Source organism: Anolis sagrei, chromosome 6, assembly GCF_037176765.1.
Source record: "Anolis sagrei isolate rAnoSag1 chromosome 6, rAnoSag1.mat, whole genome shotgun sequence".
In the NCBI taxonomy this organism is placed as follows: Eukaryota; Metazoa; Chordata; class Lepidosauria; order Squamata; family Dactyloidae; genus Anolis; species Anolis sagrei.
Window position 1 is genome coordinate 92,954,144 of NC_090026.1, and position 18,016 is coordinate 92,972,159.

At 38.5% G+C, this 18,016-nt stretch overlaps 1 protein-coding gene across 2 annotated transcripts; it reads left to right on the forward strand.

Moving 5' to 3' along the window:
- The first annotated feature begins 56 nt into the window (after positions 1-56).
- Positions 57-17,280, forward strand: TRA2A (transformer 2 alpha homolog). 2 transcript variants are annotated; one of them, XM_060782090.2, is made up of 8 exons: positions 57-261; positions 9,086-9,219; positions 9,761-9,926; positions 11,236-11,424; positions 14,257-14,372; positions 14,684-14,806; positions 16,212-16,279; positions 16,452-17,280. In XM_060782090.2, exons 1-8 carry the CDS (start codon positions 226-228, stop codon positions 16,460-16,462), a joined length of 843 nt encoding a protein of 280 aa, XP_060638073.1. In that variant the 5' UTR covers positions 57-225; the 3' UTR covers positions 16,463-17,280. The 2 variants fall into 2 exon arrangements, with proteins under 2 accessions (XP_060638073.1, XP_060638074.1); XM_060782091.2 differs by having other exon boundaries at positions 9,761-9,920.
- Positions 17,281-18,016: the final 736 nt, after the last annotated feature.

Consider the following 18,016-nt stretch of genomic DNA (forward strand, 5'->3'; position numbering starts at 1 on the left):
CAGCCCAGTCTCTATTGTGGCGTTTCAAGGGGCGTGGCTTCGGGCGCCCCGCCTCCACGCTTAGGTGCCGGGCGCAAAGCTGGCTGGCTGGTCCAGGCGCCATTTTGCGCTGCCGCCACAGAGACGCAGAGGTGGTGTTTGAAAGGCTCAGGGCTCCTCGCCCGGGTTCGCGCTCGGGTTTTTTTGTTTTGTTTGGCTCGCCTGCCGCGTTAGAAGCGCGCCAACATGAGCGACGTGGAGGAGAATAACTTCGAGGGGAGGGTGAGTATCGACGGGCGGCGTCCAGGCCCAGGCGTCGGAGGCCTGGCCTGGCCCTGAGGAGGAGGAGGAGGAGGAGGAGGAGAAAATGGAAGTGGGAGAAGAGGGGAAGAGAGCGATCTCGCAGCCGGGCCCTGGACGGGGAGGAGTCAAGCAGAGAGAGAGAAAGAGAGAGAGAGGCCTCCTTGCTCGCCGTCAAAATGGCTCCTTCGTCCGAGGTGGGGTCGCGCCGGCGGCGGGGTTCCCAGGCCCGCCTCTCCTTCCCTCCGTTTCCCAGTTTAGGCTCCACAGCGGGCCTGGCCCCCAGCGTGTCCCCGTCTCCCCTGAAGTAGGGCGTCACTGTTGTAAGCTACGCATGGGCAAACTTGGGCCCTCCTGGTGTCTGGACTTCAACTCCTACAGTTTCTAATAGCCGTGGGCTGTTAGGAATTGTGGGAATTGAAGTCCAAAACACCTGGAGGGCCCAAGTTTGCCCATGCCAGGTTAAAGCTCACCCTCTCTCATTGCCTATCTAATTTCGAGGCCCTGTTCTCCCGTCCTGTCACCAGCAGGAAAGTCCCTTCCAGCCTATTCTCACTTCCTCGCTTCCTGTCCGCCAAACTCCCCACCAAATTTCTGCCTCAGATTGCTGTAAGGAACATCCCAAATCGTTGGCAAACCAGATGAGCTTTCATTGCTTCAGAGTTGAGTTTCATTCCAGGGCCTTCCACACAGCCACATAACCCAGAATATCATGACAGAAAATCCCACAATATCTGCTTTGAATTGGGGGCCCTTTCACACAGCCTTATTTTCCAGAATATCAAGACAGAAAATCCCACATTATCTTGAGTGTGGATTCAGATAATCAAGTTCAAAGCAGATATTGTGGGATTTTCTGCCTTGATATTCTGGAATTTAGGACTGGGTGGAAGGGCCCTGGGTTATCGTGAGTCCACGCTGTCTTATATTCCAGCTCAAAGCAGATAATGTGGGATTTTATTCAGCTGTGTGGAAGGGGCCTCAGAATATCAAGGCAGAAAATCCCACAGTATCTGCTTTGAACTGGGTTATGTGAGTCCACACTGCCATATTTTCCAGTTCAAAGCAAAAAAAAAAATGTGGGATGTTATTCAGCTGTGTGGAAGGGGCCCCAGTGGAGTTTGAAACCCAAGGTATTTTGGAGGTTTTTATAATGCCTGTATTTGCATGTGCGGGCAGTTCCTGAGTTACAAACATGCGACTTACAAGCGGCTCATAGTTAAGAACTAGAACAGGCGTGGGCAGACTTCGGCCCTCTGGGTGTTTTGAATTTATTTATTTATTTGGTTGATTTATATGCTGCCTTTCTCACCTCTGAGGGGACTCAAGGCAATTTATTTATTTATTTTTATTTAAGGCATTTATATTCCGCCATTTTCACCCCGAAGGGGACTCGGGGTGGAGCACAACATATATACAGCAAACATTCAATTCCAGGACATAAAACAAACTATAAATATACATAAACACTAAAATAAGTTATATCCAATCCACTTTAAAATCATCTCAAAACAGCCATACCAGATCCGGTTTAGATCATATTAATGGCAAGAATTCAATGTCAACAAACATATACATAATATAATATGTATAATAAAATCACAGTAACTAAACAGTGACATATAACTATGAATTAAAATTATTGCAACCATTAAAAATAGGCATATACAACACGTAAACACTAAGACAAAGCATCCTAATATAAATATTAAAATCACATGATCCCAAAATCATCCACCGTGGCCATTCCAATTGTCATAATTCCTAACCGGCTGTTAGGAATTGTTGGAGTTGAAGTCTCAGACACCTGGAAGGCTGAAGCCTGCCCATTCCTGAACTAGAATGAGCCAACAGGAAGCAAAAGAAATCTGCCCCTAAGTAATAAATGAATAAAAATAGAACTTTATTTAAACCCTGCCCCATTTCCCAACAAGGAACCTGGAGTGACTTTCGGCCATAAAAACATAATAGATAACATAAAACAAAATAAGTAACATATCAAATTTTAAAACAATCACAAAATTAACCCAATATAACCATCACATCCGCGATATAAAAATAATAAATCTAACGGGACCCAAAGCGGCTCACAACATAATACAGTACAAATCAAAGCATTTAACATAAAATACAAGACAAAAATCATACAGAGCATAGTAACGTCCAGAAATAAGATATGAATAAATATTAAGAATTAAAAACATTTAAAGCCAATTACAATTATTGTGGAGACTCATAAATTAAATAGAATATTTCACTAAGTCAGTGTAAATTGACCTTGCTGTCATTAGCAATTGAATTCATCAAAATCTTGAACACAAGTATGTCTTCAACTGATTCTTGAGAGATAACAGGGAAGGGGCAGTTTTAATCTCAACGGAGATCAAAAGGCAATTATTATATAAAACAGTCTGAACAACATTTAGGAACTTTGAAACACCCTCCCCAGAGATATTAGGCAAGCACCCACACTCATGTCCTTTAGGATGGAATTGAAAACTTTCCTTTAAAACATGCCTTTGACAGTACCGAAATGTAAGAATTTACTGTATTGTCAAAGGCTTTCACGGCCAGAACCACTGGGTTGCTGTATGTTTTTCGGGCTGTATGGCCATGTTCCAGAAGCATCCTCTTCTGACATTTCACCCGCATCTATGGCAGGCATCCTCAGAGATTGTGAGGTCTTTTGGAAACTATAGATCTCATAACCTCTGAGGACACCTGCCATAGATGCAGGCAAAACGTTCGGAGAGAATCCTTCTGGAACGTAGCCATACAGCCCTTAAAACTCACAACAACCCAGTGTAGATGCTCCCCAAAGAACAACCACAACAAGTAATCTGTTGCAGACACTATAAGAAAAAAAGAACAACATGGGAAGACTGAGGTTTCTGCCTGCACATGGGGGTCTTGGAAAGAAAGCAATAGGAGAGGATCTTATTTGGGGGAAGTTGCAACAGATAGAAGCAAACACGTTGAGAGAGCATGTGAGTCATCAAAGCAATTAGAAAAAGACCACAGACACGTGGGGGATCTCGTACTTTCAAAATGCTGCTGGTGCTGCATTAAGAATTGTTACATTGGGTTACTGTAAGTTTTTTGTGCTGTATGTCTATGTTCTAGAAGCATTCTGGACGTTTCGCCTAGATCTGTGGCAGGCATCCTCAAAGGTTGTGAGGTTAGAACTTACAGCAACCCTATGTAATAATTCTTAATAACCACCAAACGGATTCTACGGCTTATCTTTATTAGTGCAATGGATCAAATCCTAAGAAATCTGCCCCTAGAAAGGGAAATTAAGTCTTGGAATAATGATGGGGAGAATGTGCCTCCACTGAAGCTTTCTTGCCAATCCTACAGCAAGCCACATTTTTCAAAATCTAATGATCACAGGGACAGAAATTAATACTACTAAACTTTATTTGTATCCCATCCTGTCTCTTCAACAGGGACTCATGGCGCTTAACAGCATATAGCAGCAAATTTCAATGCCATAAAGTGCTACCAACAAATAAATAAAACTACTGTAAGTTAAATAATAACACAATAAACATCAACATCAAACAATAATAAAGCATTGCAACAAATTAAACACCACACAGCTAAAAATTACATTTTATCTGAACTGAAAAATTAAGAATAAATAAGAAAGTGCAGTTAAATCTTCTGAACAGGGACACAGACAGCAAAACAAATATCACTGGATGTTAACTCTTTCCTATGCTATTCAAAGCGCACATATGGATGGAGTTACACTTTAAAATGTTCCTGTTCCAACTTACAGATTCAACTTAAGAACAAACCTACATGTGATTGTCAGGGTCCAGATTAGGGTGCAGTCGATGGTAACTTTGAGACTGCCTGTACATTCATAATTAAATATGGGACAAACCTAAACATTACGTTCATTTATGCTTCATATATACCTTACACATGTATCTTGAAGGTATTAGACACTTAACATGGTTCCATTCTCCTTCGCTAGGGCTTACCTATACTGTTGTGATCTTTTAAGATTTGTCGTCCCCCCCCCCCCCCCTTAGATTTTGTAAGGACATCCCTGCCCTTTCATGAGTTCATTATGCAAAAAAAAAAAAAACAACCCTAAAATTAATCATTCTGGAAGATTGTTTTTAAATTTTGTTGAGATTACTGTTTAAGAAAAGCTTATTCCTCTTAAATTTAGTTTTCAACGTGTGCATGTGTGGTTTTATTTCATTACCTTTATCACAAAAATCAAACGATTCTACTAAAACACATTAGTAGAATTTCTTCACCTCACCACCAACAGCAAAATATTTGTCACAGTTCACAACTTAGAATTTTCTCTGCAGATATTGAAAGTGGTGATAGAAATTTATGTGATAGTATTGCAACCTAAATAATTTTTAAACTGAACAGATTTAAAATTAAGGGTTCCGTTTGAGACAACACTGTTTGAATTTACCTGTTGTGTTTTACAGGGCTCTTTATTCTAGCCCATATTTGAAACCCGTTAGAACTACATGACAAACTAAAAGTGCTCAGGTGCAAGGTGTTATCAATGACTTAAGATGGCCTTGCTATGTTCCTTCTCTTAAGAGTCCAGGAACAACTACCCAAGTGCTTGGACTTGGAATGAAGTGCAACATACTCATGTTGAAGCAAAATAGGATAGAGGTTGTGGTGGGTAAATCCCAAGTCCTGTCAATGATGTGGGGGGGAAAGGAGTTTAATTATTTATTTGGATGTGGCATTTTCCCTATCTCAGCAGGTTTAAAGCTTGGATGCTGTTGATTCCTTACTTGTTCCCGGATAAGAAGAATAGTGGTACTATCCAGAAACGCGTTGTATCGGCTCCACTTCTCTCCTCTGTTTTAGAGCAAGGATCTCTAGCTACATGTGATTGTCAGGGTCCAGATAAAGGTGCAGCTGATGGCGTTAAAGCCATTTGTGACCTAGGACCACCATATTGTACATCTTTCATATATGCTCCTTCCAGCTGTGGTCACCAAAACTAGGCTTCTGTGTACTTTTAGGGGTGAAGTGAATACTTAGCAGCTAGGACTATATATTTCACCATTATGGCTGGCCAGGGATCAGCAGTGTCTTCTGGAGTGAAGCTAGAGAAGTGCTTTTGTCAGGAGGGCATCCAAGGAAACAAATGTTTCAGCCTGGTTACGCAAAAAGCTAGTTTTTTAAAGCAAGGATACAGTGTAAATGATTTTATTCTGAGGTAGCTCAAAGGAAAGTCCAATACGGTCTGTTGAGAATTAACAGTGAATTTGCAACTTATCAGGGGCACATTTGTTCACTAAACTTAGAATAGGTATATTCTTTTAAGAAACAGCACTCGGCTACCTGTTCTGTATTAATGTGTATTAATTCTACTATATGTCCAAATGGAATAAGTAAATATATTTATTAATGGAGAGAGCAATTACCATGCTAACATGACCATTAATTGTAAAGTCACATGTTCTGTACCTTTTCATAACTTTCTCCTTCCTTAATTTCTATCGGTTGAGCCGTAACTGATTTTGACAGACAGATTCATGAGTGTACTTGGTATTCATTGAGCTATTGGTTCCCATATTGGTGTTGATGGTGCTAAAATATTTTTGGCTGCAGAAATGCTTGGCTGTGTGGTATGTTGTTGCCTTCCTCAAGTGATTACCCCAAAGTATTCTGCTTTTATTTGAGACTGGTAGTATCTTAATTGGATTTATTGGATTGTTATTTCTACTTCATAAAACTGTTGTTGGTAGAAAAATTGATTTGCAGTTTCTGTCCTTTTTAAATTCTCAGCAATATTATATTCAATAATGTTGCATTATCTAAACCGGACAAGGACAAACTTCAGCTCTTCAAGTGTTTTGGATTTCAACTCACAAAATTCCTAACAGCCAGTAAGTTGGCTGGGATTTCTAGGAGTTGAAGTCCAAAACACCTGGAGGGATGAAGTTTGCCAATACCTGATCTAAACTGACCCCACAAATTTAATGGTTCAGTAGTTATGCATGGCAGACCACCTTTGAAAGCTGTCCAGATAGTGTGTGTGTTTTAAGATATGTACTGAGAAAACAGATTTTTGAAGAAATTTAACTATATCCATCAGATAGAAACTGAAACATGTGCATGCTATATGCCTGTTTCCCCAAGACTTCTCAGTTGGAATTTTGACCTGCAAGAGTCAAATATAATGCCAGTTTCAGTGGCAGGGTTCAGCTTCCATATAACACTCCCCAATACATTGTGAATAGTGATTTAATTAACCCTTTAGGGCTTGTTTGCATCCATTAAGTAACTGGTTATAGTTATAAAGGTAGCTTTAAGCCAGTTCTTCAATATTGTTTGCAGCCATTTTGTAGCTGATCTGTAAATCTAGCATTTCCAAATTAATCAATATAGAACAGAATTTGAGAACATTTGGCCCTCCACATGTTTTTTACTTTTAAAGTCAGTAGCCTATTTTAGCCTGGCTAGTGTGTTTCTTGAGGGCACAGTTCTGGAAGTCCAGAAGTTCCCCCCATATACATCCTTGTTGTAGGGACATAATCTGGGGTACTAAAATCAGACACTGTTAATTGATGAAATGGGAATTGTTTGTGTCAAGCACCTCCCCCTCCCCTCTCCCACACACTGCTTATATAGACTTCACTTACCCTTCAGGTCCTCACTTTTCTATGACTCACCTAATAAATCTAAATTATAGCCATATACCACACTTTTGACCCTTGGTCCCCATCCCCCCAGTCAACCATACACTGACTCTCTCTCTCTCTCTCTCTCTCTCTCTCTTTCTCTGCGTGTGCGCACACATCAACCTATTGCCATTTAGTGTTCAGTCTTGCAAGTTAAAAAAAGAACTGGGTTCTCTTTTGAAGCCATTTTTAGTTTTTGATAGCACCTTGGTCCCTTGAATAGGTGGAAGAGGCTTGTATATGTAGTATTCTATTTTGTGTTTCTCATGCATTTTCCATCATCTGCTTCCTGGTTTTTTCCCCTACCTACTCCTCTGACTTTGCAAAATAAATGTGCCTTACGTTTGAGCAGGCAATCAACCCTACCTAATATAGTGGTCCATTTTAGAAAATGTACATACATATAAAACTTGCATTTTAAGAAAGTCACCAGAGTTTCTAGGTCCAGCTTCAACATGACAGTGATATGAGAATATAAATGTAATGTGAGACAATAAATTACCTTAAATAATAGAATTAGAAGCAGCTAGTAATTAAACTATGAGATGCCGTAGCATTTGTGAAAAGAAATGTGACCAGCAATTGTTATGGCCCGAGAAGGCAACAAAACTGCAGCATTGGTTACTATGACAAGTAGAGAAGACAGCATTTGTATAACTGATACGTTAAAAAAGTTTCAGCATTAATACCTTTTTGGGGGGTAGTATTTGAGAACAATTCTGGATCTGTTTGTTTATTTGTTCTCCTTGTTACCAAATTTGAATGTGTTACTGTAAACACCATGCCTCCTTGTCCTGGGTTGCTTTTTAAATGCCAAGGTTGCTCTGGTGGAGTACAGAATAGCTATAATTTCACACATGCAGCATTACTCAAGTTTTAAATTATCCCACTAAAATGATAATCAATTTTGATTTCATTTCTATCTTACTACATGAATGTGTCATTTTATATGCAATGTAAGCTTTCATAGCTGAGTAGTTCAATCAGATGTATAATCTTTGCCCAGGATTCAAAGAACTCCATCTAATTTTAAGCCAGGCTTTGATTTATGTGGCTTGAGAAATGTTTCCAGTGCTGCCTAGTAAATCCCATATCGTTTGTAAAATTAAAAGCAGTTTTTGTGCAGCCTAAGAGTCTCTTGATGAAGAGGGAAAGTCAAATGTTTGTATGGTATACCTGGTGAAGCTCCTTGAATCCTGGCTTATTGGTTTTGTTTTCATTGTTTTAACTTCAAGCATAAATCTTCAGATTATTTTAATGTGTGAATGTGTATATTTTACAGAATTGAAAAAGTAAAGTTAGAATGGGTGCAGAATAGAAATAAAACATTTGGAAAATGCTGCAAGGAAATCAGTGGACTTATTATATTTACGCCTATATGATTACATCAGTTGAAAGATTTTTTTAAAATTGCTTTTATAAACTAGGCATTTGCACTTCACCTGCTGGCTATTCCTTTTTACTAGATAACAGTCTGAAATTCCAGCAGAGTTTTATAATCCCCACATGCTTAAAATATACTAAATGTTCTTTTTCCATTAAGGTTAATGTTCGTGAAGAAATGGAAGAGTTTTTTCCAAGAATGTGGAAGATAAATCAAGATAAAAGAAGGCTAATGAAAAGTGTTAAAGATCAGAAAATTAAAATTGAATGGGGGAAAAATTGAACAGAAGATTGGTCAGATAGAAGCACTTGAATATTTTTAAGGCTATAATGAATTGTTTGAATTGGGGAAGAATACACGAAGTATGAAAAATGAAAAACTCAATGAAGAATGAAGAAAAGTAGAAAGCAAGAGTGAAGTAGAATTAAAAGAATCTGGAAGAATGAATGGGTCCTAGGTTAAGTAAATGTATGGTTTATGTTCCAGTGTCTGTATGATCAAGTTGTAGATGAATTTGCATGATTACTTAGTTAATAGAGTATTGGTCAATTGGTTGAAGTAGGGAAATATTTGAGGAAAATCACACAATGTTAATAGTGGGTTAACAGAATCTTGTTCTGGAGGGTATTGCCTAACCATTTGTTTTTCAGGCACAATCTATAAAATATAATTACTTTTAATAGAAGAAGGTAGGCATTTGTACATCCAGTACCATTTGTAATACTGCCTTTTTTGTTAGGAATCGCGCTCCCAGTCAAAATCTCCAGCTGGGAGTCCTGCTCGTGTAAAATCTGAGAGCAGGTCAGGATCTCGTAGTCCATCAAGAGCTTCTAAACATTCTGAATCGCGCTCACGGTCAAGATCAAAGTCCAGGTATGTATATATTATCAGTTAGGACTTTATTTATATATTATCAGTTAGGAGTTTATTTTTTCTCTGCATAAGCTCATTTCAGATTTAGAGATTTTCTGTTGAACAGTAAGAGTGTTTTCATGAATGATTTCAGAGTGTTGGCCTTTAAGAAATTATACAAGTCTTCAGCGGAGTTGCATAGAATAGTTATTAGAAGTGAGCTTGAATCAGATTGTGACCTAGTTACAAACTCCCTTAAATTATGACCAAGTATAGTGCCAATCAGATAGTCTTCTGAAATTGCTTGACGCTGCTTTTTATGTTAAGGCTCAAGGATGGATATGTTTAAAGTCTTACGTTTAAAGTCTTATGCATTTCAGTTTCTGAATAGTGGTTAAGTAGATACATAGTTCCTTTTTCAGATATTTTAAGTAAAAAAAAGGCCTTGAATACACAAAATAAAAAATACTCAGTGGAATTAGTAATAGCAAAAATGTGAGGATTTATTTTTATATGTTTTTATATGTTTGCGTTAAACTGATATAAGATTTGTCATTTCAAGGTCCAGGTCAAGAAGACATTCTCATAGGCGTTACACTCGCTCTAGATCCCATTCACACAGAAGACGATCACGAAGCAGGTCATATACTCCAGAGTATCGCCGTCGAAGAAGCCGCAGTCACTCTCCTATGTCTAATCGAAGAAGGCATACTGGCAGCAGAGTATGTGTAAGCTTGTAGAGTAAGCTGGTAGGACATTTACGTTCAAGTTCAAATATTTCATAAAAGAAGCTGATCTTAATAAGGTATGAAACAGTATTTTGTTATGGTTTGATGAAGCATCACATTCACATCTAAAGATGTCTCTCATCAAGAATAAAAGAAATATTTTCTTTTTGCTAAGTGTGAGCATTCACTAACAATCCAAATAGCTCACATTGTTAACCCCCAATAACCTTAAGACAGCTGGACAGAAGGTCCTGCTAGGTGAAATTTCACCTAGGGTTTTTTGGAGGAGGGGGGACTTGGGGGGAGAAAAACGGAATTGTAGCAGTATGGGATGGGAAAGAACTAGAAGCATTTATTTCCAACAAATTTACTGAAACTTAAATGCTTTCAGTAATATCTACAGTTAATGGCTCCTTAGTGAATTTGATTCAGTTGAGCATGGAAAATTAAATTTAAATCCCTGCTTGTGTGAAAATATTTGGAACAAGTACCAGAATTCTTTCTGAATGTCAGACTACAGCATTCTTGCCAGAATCATGACTCCCAGAAACAGAGTTATTACTCTACAACAGCTGGTAGACACTGATTGTCTACCTTGATCTAGGATAGATTGTAGATTTAAAGTTATAGTAGAACCCAACTGGTGGCTTTTGGGAAAGGTGAAAGTGGGCTTGAGAAAAGAAATAGTACTTCTATCTTGTAATGATCACAACAAAAACTGAAAACTATATGGCCTTTCAGCTCCAGCCAGCACTGGTAGACATTGTAGTCCAGTGGTTCTCAACCTGTGGGTCCCCAGATGTTTTGGCCTTCAACTCCCAGAAATCATAACAGCTGATAAACTGACTGGGATTTGTAGGCCAAAACATCCAGGGATCCACAGGTTGAGAACCACTGGACTACAGTGTCTAGCAGTCCTGGCTGGAGCTGAAAGACCATATAGTTTCCAGTTTTTGTTGTGATTAAGAACTGAGGCATGAGGCTATAGAACCAAAGGCCAAGAATACCATGGATTTGCAATAGAGCAGTGGTTCTCAACCTGGGGTCCCCAGATGTTTTTGGCCTATAACTCCCAGAAAGCCTAACAGCTTGTAAACTAGCTGGGATTTCTGGGAGTTTTATGCCAAAAACATCTGGGGACCCCAGGTTGAGAACCACTGCAATAGAGGGACATTTTGTCAGATACGCATAAAATAAGCCTCCAAAATGATCCCAAGGATACACTGTATCAGAATACACTTGGAAGAAATTCTTCACAATTGGAGATGTTTTAGGCCTCTTTTCATGTTTTGATTTGATTCTTTCCCAGGCTAATCCAGATCCTAATACCTGCCTTGGAGTGTTTGGGCTCAGCTTGTATACAACTGAGAGAGATCTCCGCGAAGTCTTCTCCCGCTATGGACCCTTGAGTGGCGTCAACGTGGTGTATGATCAACGGACTGGACGATCAAGAGGATTCGCTTTTGTTTACTTTGAAAGAATAGATGATTCGAAAGAGGTAAAATTATTTTATATATTTTGTGAGCATCTCAAAGTTTTGTTTTGGTCTCGCAAAGATGGTATGACTGCTGAACTGATGTGGTAGTTCTCAAACCATTTTCAAAAATGTTCTCTATTTTTAGGGGATTAATTTGGCGTCTACTGGTCATTGTCAACATCAAATTGATTCAACTGTTTTATAGAAACAAATCAGCTTCATGAACTAGAGTTTATGATTAGAATTCTCCTTAGTTTGTTAACTGAGTATTTTGCTTTAGATAGTCCAACACATTAAGATGTAGGAAACTTCAAGCTATCATTTTAACATATGTTACAGTAAAAAAAAAAAAAAAAGGATTTTTGGGGGGGGGGGGGCTAGAGAGACGGCACTATTTTCACTATAGGGAAAAGTCAAGTGTGTTCCTTCAAGAAATCTTAGTTGGATAGGTGAAAGATAAGTCAGCCACTGGAAACATAAATGAAAAAAAGCAAATTGACAGTGAATGCACACTGAAGTAACAGTGGTCTGTTTGAGACCTAATTTCAGAGAGCTGACAATCCTCAAGAAAAGAGGCTTGAGAATTAGCCACTCTCTTGCTTCTTGAAAATTCCTTAATCTCAGTGGCTGCATCCGCACTAGCAAGGTTAATCCCAGCACAGGTTCTGTTATAACCAAGCGTGCAAAGTTTGTGTTTCAAAATTGGCATATGTGAAAATGAGGGGCAACTTCCACTCCTGGAATCAACCTTAGAATCAATGCTTAAAGCTTTGATGAGTTAAAATCAATATAGCAGTGATGCTTTGCATTCAGATTCTGTAGCACTTGTAATACAAAATGTCTTTGCATATGTAACACTTATTAAGAATATTTGCACATGAATTTCAAGTACATACTTATAAAGAGAGTAATATCAGTTTGGTATGTTGGTTACCACATTTCTTAAATATATTTTATTACCAGTAATAATAAAAAGAGCAAGATTCCCAACATAATGTACTTGTGGGTATTTTGTTTTTTAAAAATAGATATTTGCTGTTTTCTCTCAGTTGGATTTCTGAGACTGCTTTATATTTTATCTCGTTTGTCAGTATTTAATTTCATACGCCATCTCAAATCTGAGTCTGATGCATTATCTTTCTGTTGATGTGTATTTGCAAAATAACATTTTCCAAGTGATGTAAAACAATTGTATGAATAGAACTAAATAGCTATGAGATCTTATAATGCTTATTTTTCTCGCTTTTGATTTGTTGTAGTGTGTGTGAACTTTTGGATAGAATGAGATTTTTAAAAATATAATTTTGTTATGTTTATATGAAAGGAAAGTCACTAGGTGGCACTATAGCATGCAGTTAATCTGATTGAAAGATGTAACAAATAGGAGCAAACTGCATCGGTCTTGTTTAATATTATTTCTCAATATATTGGTTTCAGTCCTAAATTCTGGGTATTATTTTAGAAATATAAACAGATTTCAATGACTAAATATTTGGGATTGTGTCAAAGTTGCTTTCCTTCATTAATAAGGCAGTTTTTGTTCTCTGATCAGAGGGAAGTCCAGTTTACGCATTATGCCATGATACTGTTCACTAAACGATAGCTTTGGGGCTGTTGAATAATAAAACTGTTATTGAGGCATACTACGCTTGAAATTGTTTTCCCACAATTTTTATGAAACAGATACTTTCTTCATCTCATAAAAATTATTTTATGATAAATTTCCACATGCCCATGTAATGTTGGCAAGTATAGAAGAAACCATTGTAATTTTGTTTTAAAAATGCATATCAGTGAACAGTTGATAGCACCAAGCATTATCTTAATAAATGTGATCTATCTATATAAAGTTATTGCTTCCATTTTTAACAAAATGTAAGTGATGCGTGGAGTCTGATATGATTCAGAACAGAACTGAAAAGGGCATTAGTTGAATTAGTGCATTGATTTCCATGAGTGTGAGAAATGGATCCTAGTGAAAATCAGTATAAATTGACCTCCTAAATCGAGGGTTGGTTTGGGGTCAAAAATTATAGGTTTTGATATGACCCATTGATAAGTTGAGGGTCATTCCATGGAGAGGAGAAAGGAACAATTTCTCCTTCAGACCACGACAGCCATTTCCTCACCTAAGCATTCAAAAAAGGCCGGAAGTGGTGCCATGGTGAGCATAGAGTGGCTTGATGCTTCTTTTAGGTTCTCAAAGGAAGGACTAAGCTCTAGTCTTTTGGCATTGTACTCAGAGAAGGGAGTGTTACTTTTTTATAAGAGTTAAGGTACAGTACTCACATTGACTCATAGATAGGTCAACCCAAGTTTTTTGACTTGGCTTTTTTGACAAAAAATCTAGACTTATGCATGAGTTTGTAAGATGTATGATCTGAGGTGAACTCCATGTGTTACTGAGAGGCGGAGAAGATAATAATTAGAACAGTATGCTATGCAATGCTGAAATAGATCTTTATATGCAGAGATGACAGGAGTTAGGGAAAATGAAATGGCAGCTGTCTAGCATTAACCGGGCAATGTACACAGAGTAGAAAGCCACATTATTGCATGCTCTTGATCAGACTGTCTCTTGTGGCTGCCATTGGAGGAAGTCATAGAAGGATGTACTTTGCTTCTGGGAAATAGCACCTGTTTTTTGAACCAGGCCACACAGAAAAGTAGACACGGTGTCAGGAAGGCAGGATCACATTTCAATAACATTAATGTTCCAGATCAGAGGAATGGTTTTTAATTTTCTCTGTTGTGGAAAATAAAGCCCACTTTAATTAGCAGAACATTAATAGCCATGCTTGGCTTGGTTTTTGCTTAATGAAAAACGCACTAAATGCTCTATTTTTCTTGCAGGCAATGGAACATGCAAATGGAATGGAGCTGGATGGCAGGAGAATCCGGGTTGATTACTCTATCACAAAGAGAGCCCACACACCCACCCCTGGCATCTACATGGGCAGGCCAACCCAGTAAGGAGATCACCGGCTAGGTTTTGGGAATTGTTTTTGTCATTCATAAGATTTTGTCCCAAAATTGTCAGAATTCTCAGCCTTTTCTGATCATCTCATGTTTTAGTCAGGTTTGAGAAAATTCTATCTTATTCATTTAACAATCTTTAAATACTACTGCAAAGCCATCTGAATTCCAATTTGAATCATTGCTGAAGTTAATTCAATTGATCTTGACAATTCATTCGGAGACAACACAAGGTATAACGCGAGCTGCCTTGAGACTAACCCCAAAATATCTGCATAATATATCTTACCTTTATCCCCTAAAGTAGTGGAGGTGGCGGTGGAGGAGGAGGCGGCGGTGGAGGTGCTGGTCGTCGCCGTGATTCCTATTACGACAGGGGATATGACAGGGGATATGACAGATATGAAGAATATGATTATCGTTACAGGTACACATTATGACTTCAACGTGAAGGTTGTAGGGATTAACGATACATTGTTCTATCAGCTTCAAATTTTCTGTGTCTCTGTCCAGTACTTTCTGCTTATTCCACAAATAATTATACTGTCTGCATAACTGCTTATCTGTTTGGAGACCTCATAAATTACATATACTATACTCAAAGTAGATAACAGTAAAATAGTGCTTCACATATAATACTTAAAACAAAATCACAAAAGCAGCCAAGTGAAATAATGTTTAAAAGTCTGAAAACTAGAAGCAACATAAAAACCCAATATCAGATTAAACAAATTTAAGACTTGTATAACTAACCATCATTCCCCAGTAAACAGTGTTTTGTGTATTAAAATCAGGAGTGGGTTTTTTATATGCTGCAATAAGCCGAAGAGTAATTAACGTTTTTAGGAAGAAACCCTTCTGAAGATACAAATGGGGAAGGTACAATCTCCCCTCCCTCCTGAAGTGATTTCTAGAAAAATAGCTTGTTCCAGAGCGATGAAGAACTCTTTGTGGTAGGTTTCTAGTGGCAGGAACCCACAAATGTGTTATGTTACCAATACAGGCAGTCCCCAAATTAAGAACAAGATAAGTTCTGTAGGTTTGTTCTTAAGTTGAATTTGTATGTAAGTTGAAACAGGTACATTTTTAAAGTGTGACTCCCGCCAAAAATATATTTTTAAGTTTTGCATAGCATAGGGAAGGGTTGACACCCCTGTAACATTTCTTTTGCAGTTTTTACCCCTTGCAGGCTGCCTTTCAGAGGAAGGAACTGGCCAAACCACGTCTGGGTATTCCTTGCCTATGAAAACCCTATGGGTCTCCAGCAGTCAGAAGTAGAAGGCACAGACAGGCCTCTTCTTCCTGGAGTAACCAACCCTTGAAAACAAAGCCCCAAACCAGGCATCCTCAAACGGCGGCCCTCCATCTGTTTGGGCCTCCAACTCCCAGAAGCTCTAACGAGCTTGTCCAATTGTCAGGAATCCTGGGAGTTGAAGTCCCAAACAGCCGGAGGGCCACATTTTGAGGATGCCTGCCCCAAAAGGTCTGCGCCTTCAAGCCGCCAGGTCTTTGCTCTCTTTATGTTATGAGGAGGGACGATGCAAACTCCAAGAAAAAAGGGGAAGCCAGGCTTGGGAAGGGAGGGAAGGGGCGTGGCCACTGGGTGTGACCCTCTGAGAGGCCCAGGGAAAGGATGGTCTCCGCTTAACCGCGGCTCTGCTGCTGCTGTGAGCTTTCCAAGAGTTTGAGGGACTGTGACCTGGCCCTCTGTTTAAAAGGTTTGAGGACCCCTACTCTAGAAACTAATCCCAAATAATGCATGCAGTGCATAGGGACTAGAAAAATTGTATGCTCCTTTGCCAGCTCTGACCACTTGTGTCTTTTTTCCAAAGGAGGCGATCACCCTCACCTTACTATAGTCGTTACAGATCACGGTCAAGATCTCGTTCCTACAGCCCAAGTAAGTATAAGTAAACTGTACTGTGTAGAGCATATATTTTTAGCATTGTTAAAAATCTTGAAGTGTGGCAGGAGGGGATATGCAAATAGAATGCTGGTGCTGAGAAGGAGGAGAAATGAAACATGGAAGTATGAACAGATGGTTACAGTGTTCTCTCTTCCCTTTTTTTTAGGGCGCTACTAAAGAAGAAAAGCAGTTGCAAATACAATTTTTAAACAGCAAGTTCTGACATTAGCTTTTCCTATAGATCCCCTGTAGTTTTCTCTATTAAAAAGAACCTTGGTTCATTTCGAATATATGTATTTTCAGTTGAAATACCAATTTTTCCATCTCTTATTGTAATACTTCAGGTGTAATTGTTGTAGTTTTATGTACTTAAATATCTTTAAGCAAAAAACTAAATAGGAATCCCAGAGTGGTTAAACCTTTTGTAAATGATTTTCTTTTATTGTTTTTTTTAAGCAAGTGATTTTTGTTGAACCCAATGGAGAGTGGAGAAAGAACTGGTGTGTTAAAACTTGCATGTTGTATTCCGGTGGAAAGCTACTATTTTTATCAACCTGTTTATCCTTCTGCCTGTTACTTTCGGGCGAAAAATGTTGTCCTGTATCCTTGGTTACATAGCACAATTCAGTACAGACTTCTAAACAGAGTATTCACCTATTGTTTTTAATGTTATAATTAGAACAATATTTAAGGAAATTCTGTGGGAAAAGCAAACATTCTTGTACAGTACAAATTCCACCTTACTATGTGTTGGACAACGTAATATCTGTTAATGTGGATATTTAAATTTGGTTAACATTTTAAGCAGACTTCTCTGAACTATTTTTGTGATCTGTTTGCTTCCCCGTAATCAGGACAGGCCCAACTGACTAGACGTAGAACATACTTTGTTCAGAGCAATTCCATGTGATATCAAAATTATGCTTAAGCAGGTTATATTTGGTAGAATGAACTGAAAGACTATGATTACTTTAAATAAATTGAAATTCAACCAACCCGGTATCTCAGTATTTGATTGGTGGATTGTCTTACTTTTAAAAAAAAACACACACTACTATATTCTAACAGATTCAGTTTATAGCACATGTGTCAAACTCAAGGCACTAGGCCGAAACAGGCTCTCCATGTCATTTCATGTGACACTCCAGATGCTGGACTATAACTCTTGTATTCTTCATCATTACATATCATGGGTAGATCTCATGGAAGTTGTTATGCAGTCACATCTGGAAGACTGCAGTTTGTTTGCATTTAGTTACAAGTTTTCTGGGTATGATGTCTGACTTTTAAAACTCCTTTCATCTTTCCCCAACATTAGAGACACAAGTGCTGTTTTGTTGCAATTCACATCATCCCAGTCCTTATGATGGATAATCAAGTGATGGGAGTTGTTCAATACCATTTGGGGACCCAAGTGGGTTAAAAACCAAAGAACACTGACCACTATGTAAAAAATATAGTTGGTCCTCTGTATCCACGGTTTCTCCATCCATTGATTCAGTGGACATCTGAAGGCAACTGAGGCTGATGTGGCCCTCAGTGAAAATGGGTTTGACTCTCCTGATTTACAGGGTTTGTGGGTATAAGTGTATGGAGAAAGAAACAGGGACTTACAATAGTTTCCAGAGCACACAGACACAGTAAGTGCTATAAAATCTAAACAATTAAAATCCAGCATATGGAAATAGACGGGAAAATGTTCTGCGGTTATCATTCCCTTCACTAGGAAAG

Bases quoted from the DNA above. Each gene is read 5' to 3' on its own strand.
- TRA2A (XM_060782090.2), top strand. From the start codon at position 226: ATGAGCGACGTGGAGGAGAATAACTTCGAGGGGAGG. The intron at 9,927-11,235 runs GTAAGCTTGTAG...ATTCTTTCCCAG, and splicing joins ATACTGGCAGCAGAGTATGT to GCTAATCCAGATCCTAATAC. The intron at 14,373-14,683 runs GTAAGGAGATCA...TATCCCCTAAAG, and splicing joins TACATGGGCAGGCCAACCCA to TAGTGGAGGTGGCGGTGGAG.